Source organism: Taudactylus pleione, unplaced genomic scaffold, assembly GCF_031769625.1.
Source record: "Taudactylus pleione unplaced genomic scaffold, aTauple2 ptg000122l, whole genome shotgun sequence".
NCBI lineage: Eukaryota > Metazoa > Chordata > Amphibia > Anura > Myobatrachidae > Taudactylus > Taudactylus pleione.
Genome location: NW_028284524.1, coordinates 5729949 through 5757441, shown reverse-complemented (window position 1 = coordinate 5757441; position 27493 = coordinate 5729949). Strand labels below are relative to the sequence as shown.

The 27493-nt window shown below is 46.8% G+C and overlaps 1 protein-coding gene across 1 annotated transcript in view; it reads right to left on the bottom strand.

Moving 5' to 3' along the window:
- Positions 1 to 27493, bottom strand: part of OBSL1 (obscurin like cytoskeletal adaptor 1) — a 165093-nt gene that overhangs the window by 132408 nt on the left and 5192 nt on the right. Inside the window, exons 4-6 of the mRNA XM_088472285.1 lie at positions 27033 to 27293; positions 19604 to 19879; positions 2305 to 2577 (exon numbers count right to left, since the gene is read on the bottom strand). Of these exons, the coding sequence (XP_088328411.1) occupies positions 2305 to 2577; positions 19604 to 19879; positions 27033 to 27293 (810 nt within the window). The remainder of the gene's footprint in view (positions 1 to 2304; positions 2578 to 19603; positions 19880 to 27032; positions 27294 to 27493) is intronic.

The following is a 27493-nucleotide window of genomic DNA, read 5'->3' as shown; positions in this document are numbered from 1 at the left end:
GCAAGGCTCGATGGTCGCGATGGTCTTGACCATCGCGACCATCACCCTGGTTGGTCGCTAAGCTGTGGGTGGTAATCTACAGGTTAGCTAGTGACCAGGAGGCCACACTAAAAAAAAAGAAGCAGCCGCACTCATTCAGAGAGAGCGATCGCTTCTTGCAACCAAAATAATAATAATCCTTAAATAATATTAAAATTAAAAAACATGATTAATACACAGTACTCAGTACTTAAATTATTTTCAGTAGTTCAATTTATATCACCCTCAAAGTTAAAAACTGGACTGTCACATCTATAAACACAGAAACAGACAAATCTCAGGTGCACAACTCCAAATTATTAATAATATATAAATGCAATAAAATGTTGCAATCAATAGAGGTTTTTAGCATAATCATGGCCAAGGTTATGGGCCTACCCACCATATCCAGGTAACCTGGTATTAGGCACACTGGTATTAGGCACAATTCTAGGTAAGTCCTACAAGTTATATACTGTAGTGCAACTTTGTTCATTTTTGGGACATGGGTCCCCCTGGATTGCATTGGTTGATCTGTTTCAGAGCACTGCATTATAACACATTTTTCTTTCATAACACATTTTAACTCTTCACTGTTTGTTTATTATACATGGACTTCACTTTTTTATTTTCATTCTTTATATGCAGCTGTAGCTGCTCTTAACCATCTCTTTACACTGCACTTTTCTTACTATGGTGGTGCCCTGGGGCAGCTTGGCTGGGCCAGTTTTGGGGGGTCCTACGCTCTGGATTTGAACCCTAGTATGTTAGGGACCTACCGTAAAGAGGTTACCTGGATATGGTGGGTAGGCCCATAACCTTGGCCATGATTATGCTAAAAATCTCTATTGATTGAAAAATTTTATTGCATTTATATATTATTAATAATTTGGAGTTGTGCACCTGAGATTTGTCTGTTTCTGTGTCTGCAATTAGTCTCATCAGGTAGCACCTCCCATTATATATATATTCAGGTTGTGCAGTCCAGAAATCTTTCCCATATACATCTATAAACACATTATTTTTTATTAATGTCACTCTGTGGGGTCTATTTATTAATCAGGACAACCCTTTCTCTGTCTTTATGATGGTCTATCGCTAGTTAACTCCTCCTTCATCTATTTGCACAAATTATTGCCATACCTCTCTGCTCACTTTGTACACCCACTTTGGCAGATGGTTATGCCCCTCCTTCAGTGGGTCCCTACTATTGCAATTCCCTGGTGAGCCCTTCATGCTCCAGCCCGACGCTGCCTAGGGGGTGTTATACATCTCCCCTTCCCCATGGTGTTTATAGGCCCACATTGTAATATAATTTCCCTCCCGCCAGTAGAAATAGTCAACCCCAGTGGCAAAAGATCCCCAGCATTATCACCCCTCACTCCCATACTGGTAATATATCCCAGTAGCAGAGCCCGCTCCCCCACCCCCAGTGCCACAGGCTCCCACTCTATTAGTGCCCCCCCTCAACTTACTGCAGAGCGTAGCGGAGTGTGGGAAGGGAGGACTGATCATCAGTCCCCCCCTGCTGCAGCCGATCTCTGCATATGCAGATATCAGCATATTTGTGCTTGGAAGGGAACTATAGTCCCCTCAAAGCACTTTTGCTTTAGGCGCAAGGCACATGCGACCCAGAGTGCCGTTCGCACAGCATTCTGGTGAGCGATTTCAGGAGTGATGTTGGTGATCACAGACCACAACATGCTGAAGCATGAGGATGGCATCCATTCTGCACATGTGAACAGTGAACAAATTTCTTCCATAACAGCCGGTGGACGCAGCGAGACGTCATGGATGCATGGGATGTGACCATGCCAGCTAAACCCTAACTGGCTGCGGACACATCCCATGCATTAGTGCTAGGTAAGTGTTTAATTCTTTAGATTGTACATTGTAGTGAGCAGCCCCCTCTCAGCTTCTGCTTCATTGTTTCTCACTGTATTGTTAATCATGCTTGGTATACAGACTCACATACAGCTATGCCAAGTGTCGCATATCATATTTATCAGTGCAGTCTCCTGGCGAAAGCAGAGTTGCACCATACCTGGTGGCTCACTTGCACCAGGCATCTCGTGCCTCATGGGTTACTGAGGCTAGGTGCATGAGGACATCTGTATGTGGTAAGGGTGAAGGCAGATAAGGAGTAATCCTTCAGGGAGCGCAGTTACTGTATCATTATTATAATAATGTGCTTTTGTAGGATCATGGGTATCAAAATATTATTTGACACTGGTGTATTTTGAGACAAAATATAACTGGAAAACAGCATCATGAGTTGTCACTGACCTGTAATGGTCACGCTGTAGAAAACTGAGTCATTTCCAGCATTACAGACAAACTCCCCAGAGTCTTCTGGCCTCGCAGATGTAATGATCAGCCTGCGACGTCTTCCATTTGACTCCAGTCTAATGTTCTGGCTCTCCTCCACCTCTGCTCCATCCTTATACCATTGCACCAGGGCATTCTCCCTGGAGAGCTCGCAGCTCAGAACCACGGGCTCCCCACTTACACACTTGTGTTGTGTGCCATCGCTCGTATTCATGATCTTCACCGGGGGCTCTAGCAAAGAAAATCATGTACCCATGAGCTGAAGTTACATTCATGACAATTTTGTGCACCTGTATTGTCACATTTACACAATATATACTTTCCTATTGGAAACATATATAGGCACTGTATCGCCAAATGTAGCCAATGGAATATTATATCGACAAAAAACTTTGACCATATGTAGGCCCAAAGCTGTTTTTATAAAGGTCACTGAAATCTAAGGTGACTTAATATCTATAAGAGTTTTGAATAAACACTAAAGTGACAATTCAGTAGTTATACGTGATCAAATCTGGTTTAATACCAGTGATGAGCAACATGATAAACTTCAAGGGCTCAATAACCTTCCAAAGGACTGCAAAATATCCATAACTTTTAGCAATAAGTTACAACAATACATTTAATCAAAGAATGAGACACCACATGCTCTTAGAATAGACCCCACATGTGACACACAGACCCCTCAGTATGCCTTCTCTCCCAAAACACCTCCATATGCCCTTTAGAACAACTCCATATGCCCTAAAGGACAGGTGAGAAGCAGTAAGGAACTGTGGGCCGCAGAGGAGGCTGGGAGGGACTACATCCCTCCTGCGCATACATGGATAGATTGAATTCTCATGAAAATTGCAACAGCTCACAGAGGGGCTGATTCTGAGTGGGAGCACAGCAAAAAAAGCAAGTAACTTTGCACCTTGTCAAAACCATGTTGCACTGCAGATGGGGTAGGGTTCACCCGGCAATGGCAGGTGGTCCGGCAGCTCACTTAGTTCAATTCAACACAACAGTGTGACTGTGACAGTCAGTGTGTGTCAGTGTCTGTGACCGACATGTGCCTGCTGGCCGGAATGGGATAGCTCGCCCACCTCACTGCTTTGACACCAACTGGCTGAGTTCAGCTGTCAGTCAGCAGTCCAGCCCTGCTTCCGAATGCCTCACAGACTCAGCCAGCACAAGAAGCCGCCGTTTGCCCATGCGCAGTGGGAATTTTGTCTTCTGATTCTGTTTCTGACTTCTGCTCATACACGAACCACTGATAGCAGTAACCATCGATGATATGCTATTGCATAGTTTCATACCATGAACGGTTCCTTCTGTGTTTTCCATTGATGGTTAACCATTGAAGGATGACACACTGATGGCCATTCCAAAGGTGGGGCAGATGTAAAATGTGCAGAGAGATTTATATTTAGGAGGGGTGTATCCAAACTGAAATCTAAATTGCAGAGTAAACATAAAGCTGCCCAGCATTTGTGGGCTACATGTAAAAGCAGCCATTATTTACCCTGTATGTAAAAATACTAAATGTATTTGCACCCCTTGCATTATTACAACATGGTTTGTTCCAGGTGCAAAATTAGCCCCAGAATCATTGTCTTGTGGATGATGATGAAGATTAATAAATGTATTATGTGCAGCTAACACACGGTTCACAAGCCTTGGCCATGTTACCGGTGATGTGAGCTTTTAATCCTTAGGACATTGAAACTGCATTAATGTAAGATGAAGGCACTAACCTTCAATCTTGTTTTCCTATGAGAAATATACAGTCCAAGTTTAATATAGTAATTAGCCTAATTTCCATCAAACTAATGTCTATTAATCCTACTCTTCCACTCAGTATTACCAGAGCTCCCATTTAACTGGAGGTTGTTGCTGGTGTTTTATGGACCAATAGACCAATAAATTGAAATGTATAAATTTAGGCTAAATAAAACCTTAATGTGCCCCAAGAGAATGTTTTACAGCTCATTAATCCAGGTAAATTAGGGCACTTTCCAACCCAAGCCTTGCTCAATAAAGAATATTGTAGCAGTTAAGAATTTTTTTTTATCCATTTATCCTCAAAATAACATACCAGTAACAGTTTATGGTAAAACTATTAATAAAAAAAAAATCACGTTGCATTTAATCATTTAACATTGATATCAAGGTCAGAGCAACCTCTTGCTGGCAATGTGGACAAAAGAGCAACATGATAAATAGTGTCGGACTGGGGCATAAAGGGACCACCGGCAGAATGCAGTGGCAGGGGCCCATGCTCAAGGGGTGTGGTCAGACACCAGAGGGGGTGTGGGCAGCCACCACAGATGCTTGGCTAACCAATAGGCAAATATTGTTGTAGTTTCTATAGAAAGGAGCCAAGCACCCATGTTGATCAGTGGTACTACTCCACCAGGTAACTGACCATCTAATATAGTAACAATGTATGATTTGAGGTATGGAACCTGACATCTAGAGTAGGGGGGGGGCCACCTCAGATCTCCCCTGTAGCCCTGTGGGACAGTCCAACCCTGATGATAAATAGAGAGGTATAGTGGGGTTAGAAGGACAGCGTAAGGCAGGTGCAATCTGACTGAGCCAGTTTAAACCCAGTAGTTGTGGTAGCAGTATACCTTTAAGACTTTTGATGTTAGTGTCAGTCATTAGTGTTAGCATATACGATTCCTTGGGGGTTTGGCCTTGCTGATATTTTAGGTCTGTTATCCAAAGACTTATTATTAACATTATTTTTACTAAAATAATGTGAAAAGGGGTGTTTTCACACCCTTTTCACATTATTTTAGTATAACCTACAGTTACTACAAAGTAATTGGAGTAAAATTCGTAAAATTCTACTCCAACACCTAAGTATCACTTATTTTTAGTAATCAGATCGCATTTCCCATAATTGTAATGGGAAATGTGATCTGGCCAAAGTTACTAAAAATAAAATGTGAAAAAATCCTGGGGAAAGCCCTGTGATAATAACGCCACCTGGAGGTGGTGTTATCCAGGGTCTCCCCCGGTTACCGGACTTCTGCTCCGCTCTAACGTACAGAGCATAGCCTGGAACTGGCCACAGTAAACAGCTGTATGGTCTAAACAGACCACAAGCTGATCACTGCAAAAAAAAAAGAAAAAAGAAATAAATAAAAAAAAAACTTAACTGAGTCCAGAGACCGGAGTTTGGGGCTTCGGTGATGTCTTCCCTCCGGTCAGCTGGTCTCCCATGGTGCATGGGGGCCCGGTCATCACCTGACAGGGTCCCAGTGCAGTATGGGATGTCACCTGACGGCGCGACAGAGGACATTACCGGACGCCCAATGTCTGCAGGTAAGTGTAATTAAGGGAGGGGGGGTCGCGGGGGGCGGGGCTTAGTGACGGGGCTTGGCAACAGCGGGGTGTAGCACTAGCGGCTTGTTGGTGCATGCGCAGGGCACTTGTCACAATATTTTTGGCGAAAATACTGTGATAAGGCTGCAGAGGGGATTCGCAGGGACAGAGCTTTATCGCAAGCTCTGTCCCTGCAAGGAATTTGTAGTAAATCCCTGTGATATTGCCTGAATTCGCAATGCGAATTCAGGGTCTGATTCAGAGCCGCTCATAAGCGGCCGCTCGTTCGCTCCGAGCAATGTTCGCACATCTGCACATGCGTATGGGTTTTAGTACGCATGCGCGAACCAGTCAGTGCGGCCGAAAATCGTGTGCTCGCAAAATAGCGAATGCCTGCTAATTTGAGTGACAGGATGAGGCGTTTGTGGGTGGTAACAGGGGAAGGTGCTTGAAAACGGGGAGTGGAGATCCGAACGCAGGCGTGCCAAAAGGTCAAAACGGGCATTTTAAAGGTGTGCATAATTAACAAAGCAGCGTCATCGACCACGTCAGTTGGGTGTCTTTTAGCCAGAACTGCTCTCATGATTGCGGTAGGAAAATGCAACCACATGAATAGCGAGCAGTTCATTCGCCTTTCGATGTACTCGATTAATCTAATAAATAGCGGAGATGACGTATGATGCGAGCGGCCAGGGGGCGTTTTTTACAAAAAAACGTCCGCATGTTTTGTTCACTCGTTCAGACATAGAGGCGTCAACAGACCGCAAATAGCGAATGGTCAATTTAAATAGCCAGCCCCTTTTTCTGGGCGAGCGAGCGCAAATAGCGTCCGGCTCTGAATCAGGCCCTCAGTCGGTAATATCACACTACAATCTGTATTGCAAATGCGGTTTTTTGTAGTAAATAGAGCCCTAAGCCTCTTTGTTTCTGGAAATTTCTAGCACGGGAATCAGGGAAGTGGTCTGTGGATTTTGATTGCTATTCAGTACATAGGGCCTGATTCATACCCGGAACCGGCCACAGTAAACAGTAGGGGTGTGCACCGACCACTTTTCGTGTTTTGGTTTTGGATCTGGATCTTTCTTCGTGTTTTGGATCTGGATTGGTTTTGCCAAAACCACCCTTCCGTGTTTTGGGTTCTGGGTTTTGTGTTTTGGATCTGTATTTTTTTGAAAAAAAAGCATAAAAACAGCTAAAATCACAGAATTTGTAGGTTTTTCTGCTCCTATGCTATTATTAACCTCAATAACCTTAATTTCCACTAATTTCCAGTCTATTCTGAACACCTCACACCTCACAATAGTGTTTTTATGTCCAAAAGGTTGCACCGAGGTAGCTGGATGACTATGCTAAGCGACACGAGTGGGCGGCACAAACACGTGACCCATCTAGGCGTGAAACTGCAGTGGCAGACAGAATGGCAGTTTGAAAAACTAGGCCCCAAACTGTACATAATGCAAAGAAAAAAAAGAGGTGCAAGATGGAATTGTCCTTGGGCCCTCCCACCCACCCTTATGTTGTATAAACAGGACATGCACACTAACAAACCAATCATTTCAGCGCCAGGGTCTGCCACACAACTGTGGCTGAAATGATTGGTTCGTTTGGGCCCCCACAAAACAAGCTGGCAATTAATCTGTCCCTGCACAAACTGGCTCTACGGAGGCAAGATGTCATCCTCATCCTCCTCATCCACCGATTCCTCACCCTCTTCAGTGTGTACATCCTCATCCTCACAGAGTATTAATTCGTCCCCGCTGGAACCACAGGTCCCTCTGTACGTTCTGGAGGCTGGTCTCCCTGGAAGAGTTGATAATTCATTTTATGAACATCATCTTCTCCACATTTTGTGGAAGCAACCTCCTACGCCTTTCGCTGACAAGGTTCCCGGCTGCACTAAACACTCTTTCGGAGTACACACTGGAGGGGGGGCAACTCAGGTAAAATAGAGCCAGTTTATACAGGGACCTCCAAATTGCTTCTTTTTCCTGCCAGTACAGGTACGGACTGTCTGACATGCCTACTTGGATGCTGTCACCGATGTAATCCTTTAAAAGACAGACGCACGCTTGTCGCTGCTGCTTTGAGGATGCAAGTGCGGCTACAGCACACACAATTCACAAAGACAGAAAAAAGAAGAATATTTTTATTGTTTGTGTAGCACACTTTGAGGGTGTCACCACCCTTTAACAGACAGACGCACGCTTGTCGCTGCTGCTTTGAGGATGCAGGTGCGGCTACAGCCCACACATTTCACAAAGACAGAAAAAAAAAGAACAATATTTTTATTGTTTGTGTAGCACACTTTGAGGGTGTCACCACCCTTTAACAGACAGACGCACGCTTGTCGCTGCTGCTTTGAGGATGCAGGTGCGGCTACAGCCCACACATTTCACAAAGACAGAAAAAAACAGAACAATATTTTTATTGTTTGTGTAGCACACTTTGAGGGTGTCACGACCCTTTAACAGACAGACGCACGCTTGTCGCTGCTGCTTTGAGGATGCAGGTGCGGCTACAGCCCACACATTTCACAAAGGCAGAAAAAAAAAGAACAATATTTTTATTGTTTGTGTAGCACACTTTGAGGGTGTCACCACCCTTTAACAGACAGACGCACGCTTGTCGCTGCTGCTTTGAGGATGCAGGTGCGGCTACAGCCCACACATTTCACAAAGACAGAAAAAAAAAGAACAATATTTTTATTGTTTGTGTAGCACACTTTGAGGGTGTCACCACCCTTTAACAGACAGATGCACGCTTGTCGCTGCTGCTTTGAGGATGCAGGTGGAATCTAGACGGGATTTGGAACCGGGGACACACTACCTCCATCAATTGTCTAAATCCCACTGCACTAATGGCGGATACCGGACGCACGTCTAACACCAACATAGCAGTCAAGGCCTCAGTTATACGTTTTGCTTCAGGATGACTGCTGTCGTACTTCATCCTCATCGCTAGGGACTGTTGGAGGGTCAATTGTTTAGTAAAAGTAGTGATGTTCCTACTTCCTCTCTGGGATGATGAACAACTCCCAGCAGCAGCAATAGCACTAGGAGGAAGAGGTTCTTGATCTTTCCCTATTTTATTTTTATCGGAGAAAGTTTGGTCCTCCATTTATGTTATATTGATATATACGTGCGGCTAAAGCGCACACAAACACAGAAAATATTTTTTTATTTTTGCTGGAGAGTAGTGCACTTTGTGGGTTCCACCACCCTTTAAGAAATGAGCCAGCCGGCTCTTTACTTATGGGACACAGGCGCACGCTTCGCGCTGCTCCTTTGTTGATGCACGTGCAGCCACAGTGCACACAAGTCACAAACACAGAAAATATATATTTTTTTGGTTTGGACTGGAGTGTACTTTGGGGGTTACAGCACCCTTTAACGGTCAAGCCAGCCGGCCCTTTACTTATGACACAGGCGCACGCTTGGCACTACTTTGTTGATGCACGTGCGGCTACTGCGCACACAATTCACAAACACAGAAAATATATATTTTTTTGGTTTGGAGTGTACTTTGGGGGTTACAGCACCCTTTAACGGTCAAGCCAGCCGGCCCTTTACTTATGACACAGGCGCACGCTTGGCACTACTTTGTTGATGCACGTGCGGCTACTGCGCACCCAATTCACAAACACAGAAAATAATTTTTTTTTTAGTTTGGACTGGAGTGTATTTTGGGGGTTACAGCACCCTTTAACGGTCAAGCCAGCCGGCCCTTTACTTATGACACAGGCGCACGCTTGGCACTACTTTGTTGATGCACGTGCGGCTACTGCGCACCCAATTCACAAACACAGAAAATATTTTTTTTTTAGTTTGGACTGGAGTGTACTTTGGGGGTTACAGCACCCTTTAACGGTCAAGCCAGCCGGCCCTTTACTTATGACACAGGCGCACGCTTGGCACTACTTTGTTGATGCACGTGCGGCTACTGCGCACACAATCCACAAACACAGAAAATATTTTTTTTTTGGTTTGGACTGGAGTGTACTTTGGGGGTTACAGCACCCTTTAACGGTCAAGCTAGCCGGCCCTTTACTTATGACACAGGCGCACGCTTGGCACTACTTTGTTGATGCACGTGCGGCTACTGCGCACACAATTCACAAACACAGAAAATATTTTTTTTTTTGGTTTGGACTGGAGTGTACTTTCGGGGGTTACAGCACCCTTAACGGTCAAGCCAGCCGGCCCTTTACTTATGACACAGGCGCACGCTTGGCACTACTTTGTTGATGCAGGTGCGGCTACTGCGCACACAATTCACAAACACAGAAAATAATTTTTTTTTAGTTTGGACTGGAGTGTACTTTGGGGGTTACAGCACCCTTTAACGGTCAAGCCAGCCGGCCCTTTACTTATGACACAGGCGCACGCTTGGCACTACTTTGTTGATGCACGTGCGGCTACTGCGCACACAATCCACAAACACAGAAAATATTTTTTTTTTGGTTTGGACTGGAGTGTACTTTGGGGGTTACAGCACCCTTTAACGGTCAAGCTAGCCGGCCCTTTACTTATGACACAGGCGCACGCTTGGCACTACTTTGTTGATGCACGTGCGGCTATTGCGCACACAATTCACAAACACAGAAAATAATTTTTTTTTTAGTTTGGACTGGAGTGTACTTTGGGGGTTACAGCACCCTTTAACGGTCAAGCCAGCCGGCCCTTTACTTATGACACAGGCGCACGCTTGGCACTACTTTGTTGATGCACGTGCGGCTACTGCGCACACAATTCACAAACACAGAAAATATATTATTTTTTTAGCACTTGGGGGGAGCACCCCTGATGGACAGAGCACCCCCTGGACAACACTACAGCATCCCTTTAGGACTGGGACACTGCACAGGACTTTGGAGTGGACACAGCCCCTATGGAGAACTGACTGCACAACACAGTCCAGCCAGCCCCTATGGACTTTTGAAGTAGTGGACACAGCCCCTATTAACAACAGCAGCAAAGCACAACACAGCCAGCCCCTATGGACTTTGAAGTAGTGGACAACAGCAGCACAGCGCAGCACAGCACAGCACAACACTACTCTGCACTACACTACACTACACAGCCCAGCCAGCCCTAACTCCCACCCTCCCTCTTCACTGTCCACAGCCGAGTGAGAAAATGGCGCCGACGCGGGTACCTTATATAGGATCCAAAACCCGCGAGACTAGGAAGGCGGGATGATGACGTTTTGCCTCGATTTCAGATCCGAGTCAGGCGGGAAAAGTCGAGCCTGACTCGGATAGGACTCGGATCGGGGGGGCTCGGGGGGGTTCGGATTTCAGAAATCCGAACCCGCTCACCCCTAGTAAAAAACTTACCTGAGTCCAGAGACCGGAGTTTGGGGCTTCGGTGATGTCCTCCCTCCGGTCAGCTGGTCTCCCATGGTGCATGGCGGCCTGGTCGTCACCTGACAGGGTCCCAGTGCAGTATGGGATGTCACCTGACCTGCGCGACAGAGGACATCACCGGACGCCCAATATCTGCAGGTAAGTGTAATTAAGGGAGGGGGGGTTGCGGGGGGGGGCTTAGTGACGGGGCTTGGCAACAGCGGGGTGTAGCAGCGGCGGCTGTTCGGTGCATGCGCAGGGCACTTGTCACGATATTTTTTGCAAAAATACTGTGATAAGGCTGCAGAGGGGATTCGCAGGGACAGAGGGCCTGATTCAGAGCCGCTCGTAAGCGGCCGCTCGTTCGCTCCGAGCGATGTTCGCACATCTGCGCATGTGTATGGGTTTAGTACGCATGCGCGAACCAGTCAGTGCGACCGAAAATCGTGTGCTCGCAAATTAGCGAATGCCTGCTAATTTGAGTGACAGGATGAGGCGTTTGTGGGTGGTAACAGGGAAGGTGCTTGAAAACGGGGAGTGGAGATCTGAACGCAGGCGTGCCAAAAGGTCAAAACAGGCATTTTAAGGGTGTGCATAATTAACAAAGCAGCGTCATCGACCACATCACTTGGTTGTTTCTTAGCCTGAACTGTTCGCATGATTGCGGTAGGAAAATCCAACCACAAGCACTGCGAGCAGTTCAGACCCCTTTCGATGTACTCGATTAATCTAATAAATAGCAGAGATGACGTATGATGCGAGCGGCCAGGGGGCGTTTTTTACGAAAAAACATCCGCATGTTTTGTTCGCTCGTTCAGACATAGAGGCATCAACAGACCGCAAAGAGCGAACGGTCAATTTAAATAGCCAGCCCCTTTTTCTGGACGAGCGAGCGCAAATAGCGTCCGAATCTGAATTAGGCCCAGAGCTTTATCGCAAGCTCTGTCCCTGCAAGGAATTTGTAGTAAATCCCTGTGATATTGCCTGAATTCGCAATGCAAATTCAGTCGGTAATATCACACTACAATCTGTATTGCAAATGCGGATTGTAGTAAATAGAGCCCTAAGCCTCTTTGTTTCTGGAAATTTCCAGCACAGGAATCAGGGAAGTGGTCTGTGGATTTTGATTGCTATTCAGTACATAGGGCCTGATTCAGACCCGGTTGCAAGCGCTGAGCGCTCGCAACTGGGTCGATGGTGGCCCAGAGTGCATGCGCACGACGGAGCCGGCTCTGTCGTGCGAATGCGCGGGACCCGGATAGCGACGGGCAAGCCGTCCCTTTGGGTCTCACACCAAAGGGGGCGTGCTGTCGATGGTGAGTGACAGCACGCCTCCTTTGGTGGGCGGGCCAGGGGGGTGGCTGCCCAGACGGAGGCGTTCCCATGAGAACGCCTACCGTTTGGGTGCGGCCCCACTGAAATCACAAGTGATGTCAGTGGGAGACCTTTCGGCTCTGTTTGAGCCGAAAGCTCTCTGGGGCTTGCGGCCACGAGACCCTACCACAAGGATCTTGTCGTAAGCCCGATGGTCACGATGGTCTTGGTAACCCACAGCAATGCGAGCGGCCAGGAGGCCACTCCATAAAAAAAAAAAAAAGACGCCCTGATTCAGAGCGAGCGCTCTGTCAGAGCATCCAGCTCTGAATCAGGGCCATAGTCTGTTCTTTCCTACTCTTTCTTTTCTAACCCTTGTCATCTCTTTTCTTCCTTTTTGTCTCCTGATCTGTCAATTTTCATTCTGCACTAGTTTTCTCCTTTTTATTAATTAACTTTATTCTCTTTTGTTTTATTGTGACCGTTTGCTTTCACCCTCTATCCCCTTTGTCTCCCCATTACTGCCACCATGCCCCACCGCCCACTTAAGCGGTCTGCCCGTTCAACTTCTTCTGCCAGGCGTCTGGCGGTCACGTGGGCCGCTGCGTCTCCGGGTCGTGGCACGGGTCACCGTCAGTTACGGCAGCGCCGGGGTTGGAGGCTGCTTCAGCTGCCCCGTCTCCTGGTGTTGCTTTACAGCGTTGACGGGCCCATAGTTGCCAAGAGCTTCTTTTTTTTGCAAGTTGCTTCTTTTTTTTGGAAGTAGCTTGTTGCTTGTTTTTGGGCTTATTTTTTTTTGTGCATTGCCGAGGCAACCCTAGAGTAGGGGTGAGCGGGTTCGGTTTTACTCGGATTTACTCGGATCTTTAAACGGCATTTTATTGGCTATCGCCTATCATGTGTTTTGCATAGCCAATGTAATAAATCCGAATTTGCGGTAAAGTGGCGATAAGAACCGAGTAAATCCGAGTAAAACCGAGCCTGCACATCCCTACCCTAGAGGTAAGTAAATGTGTGTGTGTGTGTTTTGCACTTGTAGTGACTGAGGGAGGGAGGAAGGTTGAGTCTGGGGAATAGAGGGCAGTTAACAGGGTGAAGTTGTAGGGGGCAGGCAAGAAGGAGAGGTAAACTAGATGATAGAAATGAGGCAGGTACATGGGGGCGAGTTAAAATTACTGAGGCTGTTAAAAAGAGGGGATAATGGAATTAGACAGGTGACAGGAATGAAGGAGAGTAAGAAGTAGAGGGGTGAGAGAAATGCAGAGAAGAAGTGTCAGGTAAAGAAAAGGTGGGTACACAATAGACGATATGTCGCCTGATCCTGCGGATTGGGCTGACATATTGTCCAAATCGGCCAGTGTGTAACCACTATGCGTGACCCTGCACACTCCTGCAGGTTGTTCATCGGGGTCGTTCCATCGGCCTGCATGTAGGGCCGATGGAACGATCTAGATGCCGATGCTGGCTTAGTGGATGGAGCCGGTGCCCGACATTTCGGACGTTTGGACACCACATCATGCAGTATGTATCGACCGCCCGATATATATTGCGTGGTCGGGCGTCGCATCGCTGGGTACACACATCGGTAAGTGTGTACCCAGCTAAAGACTGGCAAGGGAATGAGATATGAAAAGAGGGAGGAGGTGAAAATATGGAGGCTGGTGTAGAGGGAGAAAAGCAATAAGGCAGATAAGGCTGTGAATACACTAAAATATTTAGGTTAGAGAAGAGGTGGAATAAAGGAAGTTAACCAGGTAGAGAGCGAGGACAAAGAGACACCCCCATAAATTGGGCTTTTTTATTGGGCTTTTAGGATTGGGTTGGGCTTGTTTTGGGCTTGTTTTTTGCTTATAGGTTGCTTGTTTTCCATTTCAGAGTTGGCAACACTGGACGGGCCCCGTCGTGGCGCATAGTGTTGAGAGTTGCGCGTCTCTAGGGGCTGTACATAACATGGCGGCAGCAGGTGCGGCGGTTCTCCAGCTCCCTCCTACTGTTGGAGCGGGATTGTTTATTGGGGCCCTGGTCACCGCTAACTCCGGCCGGGGTCAGCGGTGTTCCGGGTGGGGGAGTTCCGGAGGCACTAGGTCACGAAAGGGGTGTAGGAATACCATGTATGTTGCTGTGGGACGCACTGCAGGTCAGGATGGCCCTGGGTCTCAGGTACAACGTGCTGCTGCTGCACAAGGGGCCATAAGCTCTACCTACAAACGGCTGGCTTACACTGCCCCGCTGTATAGTCAGGTGGTGGTTGTGGGGAGGTCAGCTGTTAGTGGGGGCAATTGACACTGGGCCACACCTGCATCCCTCCATTGGCGCAGCGTGTAAGGCGGATGCTCTTACTCGCGTGTTCTCTCTCGGCGGCTTTCGCTGGGTGATTCTGCACCTGTAGTGCAGAATGTTCCCGCAGATCCCTCCCACCCCGTAGTCTCAGGTACCGCATTGGCCCCTCCTATACTGTCACCCCCCCCCCTCCTCTACCTGTGGCAGCCACAGATCCATTAGCAGCCGCTAATGTGTTGGTGACTTTGGCCGGTGCTTTGATGCCTTTGTTGGCGGCACAGTCCACGTCGACGTCGGCCTCTCCTGCGTCGGTGCAGTCGTCTGCATATTTGCAAGCCGCTTTGGGTCCACTGAAGGGGCAGCTTCTGCGCGCTTTAGGTTTGCAAGGGGGTCCAAGCCTGGGTGATGCGCATTTAGTTTCTCCTTCATCTGTGAATGTGGCAATGGATTTGGTGACTGTTGTTCCTCTTTCCTCCTCTGCAGATGTTGCAGCGGCTATGTCTTCAGCTGGCCAGATGCGGTGACGTAGGCAGGCTGTAGTCCACCTGGGCTTTCAAGTAAGTCGGCAGTGAGGGTGTCAGCAGCGCAGGCCAACAGTTCCTCCTCTTCCTCATCTTCTGACGATGATTCCTCTTCATCTGAAGCGGCTCCAAAACGGGCCAAGCGAGTGCGACTTAAGTCGGTCCAGCTTTGACACATCTAGTGAATCGGAGACTGATACGCAGCCTAAAGGGGGCGTGGTGCATTGTGACACTACAGCCATATTGCGTGGCTTGCGCAGGCATGTTCATGACCGTATTTCTAGAAGCAAATATGTTGACGTATTCACATTCACGTCTCAGTCCAAGAAGGAGTTTAGAGCCGCCAAGCGAAAAGGGAGCATTGGGGAGGACGCTTTTAGGTCTTATTCTAATTGGCTGACAGGGATGTACACGTTTTTCGCTTGCTACTTAGACACTAGGCCAGCAGAACACCCGAACGCACTTAAGTATTTACATATGATTCATAGCATGCCTCGTCTCAATAAAGTGTACATGTGGGGCACATATGATGTGGAATTCCGAAAGAAGCAATCGGGATTGTCCATCATAGATTTTAGATGTAAGGATGTTGAGGTGTGGCTGGAACTTACTCTGTCGGCGTCAGGATCCGCGCAAGTGGTAGCAGCGTATCAGTCTCCGGCAAGCACTCACTTCCCAGGTGGGGGTCAGGATCGATGTTACGCCTTTAATGGTTCCTTCTGCAGACTTGGTGTGCAGTGTAATTTTCGGCATGCAGCATCCAGCCAAGGACTGCAGCAGGGCCTCTGAAACCACCCCTTCTGGCCAGCCAGCCGGCAGGGGAAACTAAGTAAGTCTCCGTCCCTTATTCGCATTGCACCTTTGTTAAAGTGGCTGGCGTTATACCCGAACTGCAGCAAGGCTAAAATTTTGTGCTCTGGTTCATTACTTGGACGATTTCCTCTGTATCGGTCTGGCGGGTTCCCATCATTGCGCGCATTTGCTTTTTTCGGTGCAGGCTTTATTTGTAGAGCTGGGTGTTCCCATTGCCCATGACAAAACAGAGGGCCAGGTCACGTCTTTCCTTTCTTGGTAGAGAAATCGACATAGCTGCGGGTTGCTGCCGGCTCCAGACGACAAAGTGCATGAACTGTCTTGGGATGGGGAAGGCTTGACCAGGAATTTGCTTCTGCTCAAGCTTTTTCCAATCGCAGTGATTGCGGAAATTTTGGGGGAGCGCCTGCGCAACTCTAGCTTAGTATTCTGGTGCAACAATCTGGGGGTGGTTCAGGCTATGAAACATCGGCGATCATCCTCCCTGTCAGTTCTACGTTTGCATGCTAGATTGGTGTTGCGTTGTTTAATGTGTAACGTTAGCTGGGTGGAAATGATGGCCGATAGATCTTGATTTATTGCCACATCTATTGACGGCAGTGGAATGTGTGTGCTCCTCACAGTTTGAAGTTTATTTGTTCAAATTAACATTTGCAATGTCGTTTCATGGCACATTTTGGGTTTGTGAGTTGGTGGCCCCTGTGCGCGCTTCGGGACCTGCGCTGCTTCGTCAGGACGTATTGTGCAGCGAGGATTCTCTCTTGCGCAAGATGCGTCATTCTGAAAATGACCAGATTGGGGCTAGCTTTGCAGAAGTGTCAGGACAGCAGGATCTGCCCGGTGTTTTTGACGCATGCATATTTGCGGCAGCGTCCAGAGTGTGGGGAAGCGTGGTTGGTGCATCAGGATAGGGTTCCAGTTAGTAAATACCAATTTGGTCAGGTTTTGCAGCTCTCGGTCTCCCTTTGCATGAATATGGCACTCATTCGTTCCGAATTGGGGCTGCCACATCTGCTGCCGCTTACGGTTTTTCAGAGTCAGAGATTCAGGCTCTGGGTAGGTGGAAATCCGGAGCATTCCGTCGTTATGAGCGTCCGTGCAGGGTGCTTGTTATCGCTTTTTCGGCATGCTAACCAGGGGTTTAGACTACTCGCTTTCAGGGGTTTGGAGGGATTTTTATTTTTTCCTACAGAGGCAACAAATAGTTTCCCCATATAAGTAGAAAAGATCCTAGTAGGTTTTTATTTTTACCTCCAGCCTGGTTACCGTGCTTGTGTTTTTTGTCACTAACATCGTTCTTATTGTTTTACGTTGTCATGTCTGCTATTTGCAGGTGTGCATGGTGTGGTTTGAGAGTTGTGGGTTCTTCGATACCTTTATTTAATAAACTATATTATTCTCTTACACGATTGTACGATGACGAGCCAGTCTGGATTATTGCCCATTTATTCATTTATTGGGCCGCTAAGTTGGCCGCTGCACATGACTACGCTCTATTGCTTCGGCCCGTAGTGTTAGGTGGTTGGGTTTTAGAGGAATGCTGTGGCGTGAATTGAAGGGGCATCTGATGTCTACGGTGCAAATGTTTGGTTGGCCTAAGGTGTTGATCGTGCACATGGGTGGAACTGATGGCAGAGTTGGGGTTCATAGTGCAATCAGGTTCAAAGACGTGCATTTGTTTAGGTCTGCGGGGTCCATTTGTCAGAGGCAGGTTTGCTTATGTTTGTGGAGGCTTTGTTTAAGGTGATGGTGAAGTTGGGTTTAGTTTGTTTGGTGGCGGGCTACGGCTTGAGTTGCCTCGCTTTGGCGGATCAAAAGGTAGTGTGCTTTAAGCTATACAAATTAGATGGGTGCGCTCTCCTTGTTCAATGATAGGCCAAAAATGTCCCTTCAGGGAAATGACAGAGCCCATCCGGGCGTGCTTTTTGTTGGAGAGCTGAACACCAACGAGTGACGTGTTTGGTCTGCGTGTGTTTTGTTGGAGTGTCCGTTCTTTGTTGTCCGCCACCATACTAACTTTAAGCTCACAATCAATTTCAACTGGTAAAATCTGATTATCTAATTTCGATAGCCCAAATTTCAATATTTTATTAATTATTAATTAATTAATAATAATCTGATGTCATATAAATTTGACCTTTAATTTTAAATCCAACTCCTGTTGTCCGTGTGTTTATTTTTAGATACGTTTTTAGTTGTGTTAAGTCTGTAAGGTATAGTGCACATATCAACCACATGGAGTTTAGTGTATGTGTTCCTTACTCCACAGTATCCCAGAAAACTGTCTGCCCACCCAGAAACGATACCAGTATTTGCCATTGGTGGTGACGTGGTACAATACAAGCAAATACAAATACAAGCACTTGTACAGGCACAAATTTCTGAGATGATCTCAGACACCATGTAGCAAGTGGTTATGCTTCTTTACAATACAATTTTACTAGCATTGAATACTGACGTGATTAAAAAATTATTATCAGTAAAAAAATAATATAAAAATCATTGCTTGAGATGATGACCTACAATAACAACATAAGCTAAAGAAGATTTACACTGTGTACTATATGTCATTTTAGACAAGTTGTAATAAACTGCAGATAAAGATACATGGGGCTCTATTTATCAACATTATTTTTACTAAAATAAAGTGAAAAAGGGTGTTTTCACACCTGTTTCACATTATTTTAGTTTCACCTGTAGTTATTACAGGGCAATTGGAGTAGAATTCGTAAAATTCTACTCCAACCCCTAAGTATCACTTATTTTTAGTAAAGCAGATTGCATTTCCCATAATTGTAATGGGAAATGTGATCTGACCATAGTTACTAAAAATAAATGTGAAAAAAATATCGGGGGAAGCCCTGTGATAATAACGCCACCTGGAGGTGGCGTTATCCAGGGTCTCCCCCGGTTACCGGCCTCCTGCCCTGCTCTAACGGGGAGAGCAGAGCCGGGAGTCGGTCCCTGTAATCAGCTGTGTGGTCTAAACAGACCGCAAGCTGATTACTGTAAAAAAAAAAAGAAAAAAAAAGTAGTAAAAAAAAAAATTACTTACCTGACTCCAGGGACCGGTGATCGGGTCTCCGGCATTGACTCCCCTCCGGTCAGCTGGTCTCCCACAGTGCACTGCTGCCCGGTCATCAGGTGATCGGGCCCCAGTGCAGTATGGGAGATCACCTGACCGGAGGAATGGAGAACATCACCGGAGGCCCGGAGCATGCAGGTAAGTGTAAGTAAGGGAGAGGGGGGTCGTGGGGGGTCCGGGATCGCGGGGGCGGGGCTTAGCACCGGGGGCGAGGCTTAGCGCCGGGGGGGGGTAGCAGCGGCGACAGGTCGGCGCATGCGCGGGCACTTAATCACGGTATTTTTTGCGAAAATACCATGATAAGGCTCCGAAGGGGATTAGCAGGGACAGAGCTTTATCGCAAGCTCTGTCCCTGCAAGGGATTTGTAGTAAATCCCTGTGATATTGCCTGAATTCGCAATGCGAATTCACTCGGTAATATCACACTACAATCTGCATTACCAATGCGGATTGTAGTAAATAGAGCCCATGGTGGTGATTTGGAGTTGGAGTGAATATGCATCTCGTGTAAACTTTGTTGTACTGCAGAACCCTTCCCTGACAGGTAACAGAGAGATAACACATGATTTTAGGCTTTCTTACCTGTCACTGTAACTGTAAAGGTTGAGCTGTCATTGGCTGAGTGACAGGTATAGGTCCCTGTATCACACTGGTCTGAGGACGAGATGAAAAGTCTCCTCATTCTGCCATCTGATTGGAGCGAAATGCGTCCTCCTGGCTCAACTTCCTGACCATCTTTCATCCAGCGGACCTTAGCACCTGAGCTAGGAACTTGACAACTGAGACAAATGGGTTGTCCAGCATCCAGCGTCCTGCTGGCCGGCTCTCCCGAGGCTGGAGCTATGCTTGAGCCACGAGCTGAATGGGTATAAGTAATGAGACAAATAACTGGTCATTTGTTTTTCTGATGGCTTCTATATTTATAGCATCATTTCATCCAATATGATAACACATCTTAAAAGAGTTATAAATGCATATAAACAAGTTCCCAGAAACATAAGCAGTGTTCTCCCCAGAAATTTTTTCCAGCCGGGTGGCATCCAAAAGTAGCCGGGTGGGGGCCTTCGCAATTATGCGCGCGCCGGGAAAAGGGGTATCTCCAGACCAATCCAGCCTGAAATGTCTCAGGCTGCTCCACCACTGGCTCTCAGTCAAAAGTGCCCATTATGCAGTGCCCCCTGTATTTGTGCCCTTTATACAGTGCCCCCTGTAGTTCTCCCCTTTATGCATTGCCCCCTGTAGTTTAGCTTTGCCCTTATGCAGTGCCCCCTGGCAGAAGTAGTGCCCCTTTGTAGTGCCGCAGACTGGTCCCTTATGTAGTGCCCCCAGGCTTAAATAGTGCCCCGAGGCTGGTCCCTTTATGCAGTGCCCCCAGGCTGGCCCCTTATGCAGTGTCACCAGGCTGAAGTAGTGCCCCTTTATGTTGCCGCAGACTGGTCCCTTATCTAGTGCCCCCAGGCTTAAATAGTGCCCCCAGGCTGGCCCCTTTATGCAGTGCCCCCAGGCTGGCCCCTTATGCAGTGTCACCAGGCTGGCCACTTTATGCAGTGCCCCCAGGTTTAAAGTGTCCCTTATGCAGTGCCCCCAGGCTGGCCCCTTATGCAGTGCCCCCAGGCTGGCCCCTTTGTGCATTGCCCCCAGGCTGGCCCCTTTGTGCAGTGCCCCCAGGCTGGCCCCTTTGTGCAGTGCCCCCAGGCTGGCCCCTTTGTGCAGTGCCCCCAGGCTGGCCCCTTTGTGCAGTGCCCCCAGGCTGGGCCCTTTGTGCATTGCCCCCAGGCTGGCCCCTTTGTGCATTGCCCCCAGGCTGGCCCCTTTGTGCAGTGCCCCCAGGCTGGCCCCTTTGTGCAGTGCCCCCAGACTGGTCCTGGTCCCGGCCCCAGAACTTACCTTTACTTGCTGGCCGGTCTCCCGCTCGCCGCTGCTGCTGCCGTGCGCTGACTGGCAGGCGCGCGGGTCAGGCTCCTCACGTCACGGGTGACGTCATGACGTCACCCGCGCAGTGCATCACTGGGAACGCTGGCCTCTGAAGTGATCGGAGGCTTCTTCTGCCTCCGAACACTTCAGAGGCCAGTGTTCCACAGCGGGGGTCGGCGGGGGTCAGCGGGGAAAAGTGCCGGGCGATGCGCCCGCAGAAATCAGCCTGGGGAGAACACTGATAAGTGCTTGTTCCACTTTGGTTATCCTCCTAAGTAGCCCTTTGCTGGGGTACCCATTTGGAACCTGACATTTACCAGAACTGAGCTACTGGTGCACTACACTCATAGGATAAATCGGTCAATGCTGGAACCTCATCCTACAGAGTAGACCTGCTAGAATGGAAGTGAGGAGTGAATTTGGCACATCATCAGATTGGCCACAGCTTCTATCTACAGCAGAGTATGAATCACTCACTTAAGGAGCCTACACACAACGATATTTTACACGATTTGCCCGATTCCGGCGCATCGTGATGACAAATCGTGTAAAATATGCCCAAATCGTGTCCACTCACGATGCCGATGCGCGTTCCCGCTGGTCGTACATCGCATCTTCAGATCTGCTGTGCTGTAGGGCATATATGCCGATCTCATACACGATGTGGTGCTGATCGTGAGTACTTTTTACTCACGATCTATCGTACGATCTATTGCACGTCCCGTAACTTGACTGACAGATCCCTGTACACGCCCAATCGCCATCTTGTGCAGCATCGTGATTTGAAGGACGTGCTTCAGCCTGCACACCTGAAGTCTGGACTTCTGTGTTTTATTGAGTATTGCTGCTGCATTGATGCACCTAACCACTGTCCACCAATGTGAGCCACCCACTGTCCACCTTTAAATGCATGACCCAGCCACCTGAGGTGGTCAGTGGCTGGGTCATGCATTATACAGTAAAGAATACATAGGGGCAGGGGCCCTAGATTGCACACCCTAAGCACAATGTGAGGTGCTACCTGCTGAGACTTGTAGTGCTGCAAGCATAAAGAGACAAAGGACCTCATTCAGAGTCGGTTGTTGCGGCCGCACGGTCGTACGCCACCGATGTTCGCTAAACTGCGCATGCGTAAAGTTCGCAATGCGCGTGCGCAAACTAGCTGCTACGATCAGAAATTTCTCTCTCCTTGAACACAGCCAGGTCGGTAGTTTGAGTGACAGAATGAGGCGTTTGTGGGTGGTAACAGGGGAAGGTGCTTGAAAACGGGGGAGTGGAGATCCGAACGCAGGCGTGCCTAATTATGCGAACGGCGTTTTATGGGAGTGCATAATTAACAAAGTAGTGTCATGGCACACCTGACATGGGTGGTTTGTACGCTGACCTGACCGTAGTGCTTAAGAGAGGGTTTGGTCAACCTTAAGCTCTACGACCAGTTCCGATGGTTACCGATGGTCTCGATTAATCCTTATATGGCCGGAGATGACGTGTAATGCGTACGAGGAGGGGGCGTATTCTCCCCTTGGTCGGCCAGCTAACGATCCGATCTTAAGGACGCAACTTGCGAGTGCATCATTTGCATATCCGGCCCCTTTTCCCTTACGACCGTGTGGCCGCAACGACCGACTCTGAATGAGGTCCAAAGAACCTCTTTGTATGCAAAGAACCTCTTTGTCTCTTTATGCTTCATGCATTATACACCCTGTCCACCAATGTAAGCCACCCACCTACCCAATGTGACCCACCCTCTATCCTCCTAAAAGTATAAAGCATGACTCAGCCACCACCCACCTATATGAGGCGATCTGTGGCTGGGTCATGCATTATACACCCTGTCCACCAATGTAAGCCACCCACCTACCCACTGTTCACCAATGTCACCCACCCTCTCTCCTCCTAAAAGTATAAAGCATGACCCAGCCACTGCCCGCCTATATGAGGCGGTCGGTGGCTGGGTCATGCATTATACACCCTGTCCACCAATGTAAGCCACCCACCTACCCACTGTCCACCAATGTCACCCACCCTCTCTCCTCCTAAAAGTATAAAGCATGATATCGACTTGCTCATAGGACCTTTCCCCAACTAAGGGTGGTATTTAATTAGTTTTGCACCCCTGATAAAGTTTTGCCTGCTGTACTTTTCACCTGCATCACATATTTTAGCCACAGAAACTTATCGTGCGGGCCCCCGCTATAGACACGCAAACGGAGACACGCAAGCCCCCGTTATAGACGCGAAAACGGAGACACGTGAAGTCAGAACAGGCGAAAAGTGTAATATCGGGGAAATCAGCCTGAACCCCCCAATAAGCTGCAGAAACATTGGGGATCAATGTAGTAGTGCCCAATTAGTCCTACTAAAAGTGTTTGGGGTACTTAAGTTCACACAATTGCCTCTAATTAGCGTCTTTGCACAAGTGGTGAAGAATGGCATAAAGCAGTATTTTTGGGTGAAAATAAGTAGTCCAGGCAAATTTGGGGTACCTGAAAATGGGTGCTAGCATTTTTTAATGCCTCTAAAGTGAACTTTTAAATAAAGTGAAATTCCACCCCCAAAAATGCACCTGCAATCCCCAAAACACTTGACCCCTTCTTAGTGCATCCCGAGAACCTTATTGTCCCCCCACTTTGCACTTCTTCACCCCAAAATTCGAAGTACTTTTTTGGGGTGTTCTTATTTTTTTGGGGGGGGATTTTTTGACCTAGTTGTCCATTGGGGGCTGTCCCATGGGTTCTGAGTGGTTTCCCCACGTTTGCACCCCACAAAAAAATATATTGCACTTCTTTTCTCCACCTTTTCAGAGGCGAATCTTTTTCGCCTATTACATTGCATTGGGCTTCCGCATACTTAGGTGAAAAGCGGATGGAATTGAATACGGCAATACTTTTCCGACAGGCGAAAAGTCGCAATTGGCAATACTTTATCGCAGATCTCGGCTTTTTGCAGTTAATTGAATACGGGCTTAACTGTGAACACGGTGCTCCAATGGCTTGAGATAATGATAAACACCCCAGAAGAGATAGAGAGGGTTGTTCAAAAATTGTCACTTAATACATTTTTGTTACCAATGCTACTTTGATTCTCAACATTGCTTTCATATTGCAAATTACAGTGGTCTTTCAATACTGCTATTTAGAGAATACATAAATATTCAGAAAGTATTTCTAGACCCATATTTATATGACAGGGTCTGTGAGGGAGGTAAATATATCTTAAAATAGATCCCCAGCCTATAACACAATACTCCATCTGCTCCATCTGCAAGGTAATAGAAGATTAACTCTTTATTGTCGGAGAGCAAAGAGAATTGCAATGGAGACACAGATGTCCTAGTAGCTCCAGCAAACAATAATGCCCCGTATATCTTGTACTCAAACCATCAAACAGCACATTACACAGTGACCACAAATTAGAACCAATTTGATATATGCATGCAAGATTCCAGGTGCCTAACAGCATGCTCTATAACTGATGAGAAGCTAGGAGGGTGCAAGCTTTGTTGCAAGTAGATCACATGTGTGAAGTATGACTTTTTTTTTCAATATTCTTAAGAAGTAGAACAAACAGCAATGGACCAATCTGACTCCATTTACAGTGTAACAGCAATCCGCTTCTGATTTTCACACTGCTTTCAAACTGCAATAACATGGGCTTTATTAACTAACTGCATTTAAGGAAGCCACACATCTTGTGATCCTATTATTCAGCATATATAAGTAATGACTAATCATTTTGCCCAGAATAATTGTGTGCAAAGCAGGTATCAGCTCCTTTGCTACCTGATCAAATAATGACCTCATACATGTTTTTAGTAAAATACCCCATCAAATGTGATCTAATTGAACAACCAAAATTGTAATGATGTGTTGCCAGAATTAAAAGGTATTTTTTTAAACATCAGTTTACTAAGGCAGTCCTGGTTACTGCAGTTACTGCAGCTGGGAAATAAAAAAAAACAGATGCAGACTACAAAGGTTAGTGAAGCTCAATGTAGCGTGTCATATGTGTCAAAATTCATATTTTGTGGATCTGGTAACCAATATTACTCATTACACATCTTCACCAATTTGCCATAACTGTCTGAACTAGCCACCTCAGTCTGTCCACTGCTCTGCCCTGTGTGTGTGTGTGTATATAGATACAAAAGCACATAACTGCATATATAAGATCAGAAGAAATATATATATATATATATATATATATATGTATATATCCAAATACTCGGCACTAGACCAAACTTAAAGTACAACTTATGTCTGTGCCCTCCTCAGTTAAATAGAACAGTGCAAAATGAGCGGCACTCAGACACTTGGTAAAAGAATGACACGGAGACCGCCAGGTCTTTTACCAAATGTCTGAGTGCCGCTCATTTTGCACTGTTATATATATATACACACACACACACTTTTGGGCCTTGAATAACATCTGCTTTATAAATATCATGTGTATGCAATTATCCAGGCAGACATTTTTTTTATCCAAGTCTAAAGTCTCCTAGTTTCCAATTGATGTTACTGTTACTGCTGTGCAACATATAAGGAACAGAGGAGCTCATTCAGACCCGCTCTCTAAATGCATTCGCTCGCACCCAGCGTATGCAAATCCTGGGCACGCCCAGCAAGGCAGACGATTGCACGGCAAGGCATTAGTACGCTTGGCGTGTGATCACTTTGTGTATGCAGACACCCACCAGCCATTCATTAGACGCCCACTTGTGCACGTCATCTCCGGGAAATGCATGAAACCATTGGTACATCGAGCACCATCAGATGCGAGGTTGACTATACCCTGCTGCAAGCATTGTGATCACTTCAGTGTGAAATACAACCAGGTGACGTGTACTATGACGCTGCCTGTTAATTATGCATGCCTCTGAAACGACGTTGAGACGCTCAGGCACGCCTGCGTTCCCACCTCCACTCCTCTGGTTCTAGTGGCCTGCCCCTATTACCACCCACAAACGGCCTCTCCTGTCACTCATTCAGCTGGGCTGTGTATGCTGGGTGAGCGAACGCTTCCCAATCTTTTGCAGTGGTTCGCGCACGCACAATGTGATGCATACGCAGATTGCAATTATCGTCCAACTATGAGCGAACGCATCCAGCTCCAGAGCCTCAGGTTTATAGGACACAGACCTTGAATACAAGACAGAACCATTTGGTTATCTCATTAGTAACCCGTACAAGTCAGACATGTGGGATTTCGTTAATCCAGCAACATTTACAGAAGAGGTGGCTCAGCAAGCTGTACTCAAATACTCGGTGTAATTAACCTCTTAAATGCCAGCTCTCCATTGCTCTGCAACCATGTGTGGCACTTATTTTCCAAATAAATTTACATATTATCAGTAATTACTTTATGTTAGATCCATTTTTTTTAAATGTCGTCAAAATATCAGTATGAATTAATTCAGCTCAGTAAACATGGCAACTTTATTGTTTGGTTTTGTATTATATTTTAACTGAATTATTCTGGTTTCATCCATGCAATTGACAGATGAAAAATCCTTGTTTTCCATCTTATCAGCGAATTAAGTGAAGCTGATTGAAATCATCTGACCCCCAGACAAAGAGTCACCTGGAATAGCTGAGATGTGTCAGACCTTACATACATTGACTGGCTGAGATCCCCCCCTTCCCCCATGGCCTCCATACATATCCTTACAACTGGATGCAGGTTATTGGAGTCTCTTGCTATGCAGCCAAAATAAAAACATATTTTGGTTTTAGGCAAGCGGATAACTCATTAATGAATTAGATTTAATTTATTATTTTTAACTCCCAACATGGCCACTTGGCTAAGGACACTTTGCCTGTCTCGTAATTTCCCCGATGAATATTACTATGCTGGATAAGATGATGTTAAAATTAAAATATTTAATTAAATGCAAGTACATGTCAACCACGGCAGGGACCACAGAGTGTTACAAGTTGGGGAGGAAGGAGGAATTTTGGTAAAACGTATTTAATCAGGAGTACAACTTTAATGTGCGCAATATTTTCTTTGTACCTAATGACTCTTAAACATAACTTTACCAGAGTCCACACTTTAAATGTAACCACTAATATAGAAGAGTGGCAATGGTCTTTCTCACCTTTCACTCGGAGTTGGCAGGAGGACTCAGACAACCCAGCATGGAATTGGATGGTACCGGAATCCATCTGTGTGACCCCAACCAGCACCAAGACATGGGTCCTTCCAAAACTCTTCACAACCGTCTTCTGATCCTCAGAAAGAATGTGACCATCATGGGTCCAGCCGACCTGCTCGATTTCACTCTCAGTCTCTGCACAAAAAGCTGCATTTCCACCCTCAGCCACCTCTAAGCGTCGGGGCAACTTCTTCACAATCGGTCCTGGGAGATAGATACAGCATGCTGAGTACAGGGCAAGCCGCAAGGCAAGAGATCAGCGGGGCTTGTTCTGCTTGTGCAATTTTCACACATTCTGAGTAAATAGCATTAACATTAAGCTGTTGAATGTCTATAGGAAAAAAAAAGGCAGCCGAGAGCATGTCTAAAAATAGCTCTGATTTTGTGTATTTTATAGACAGGAA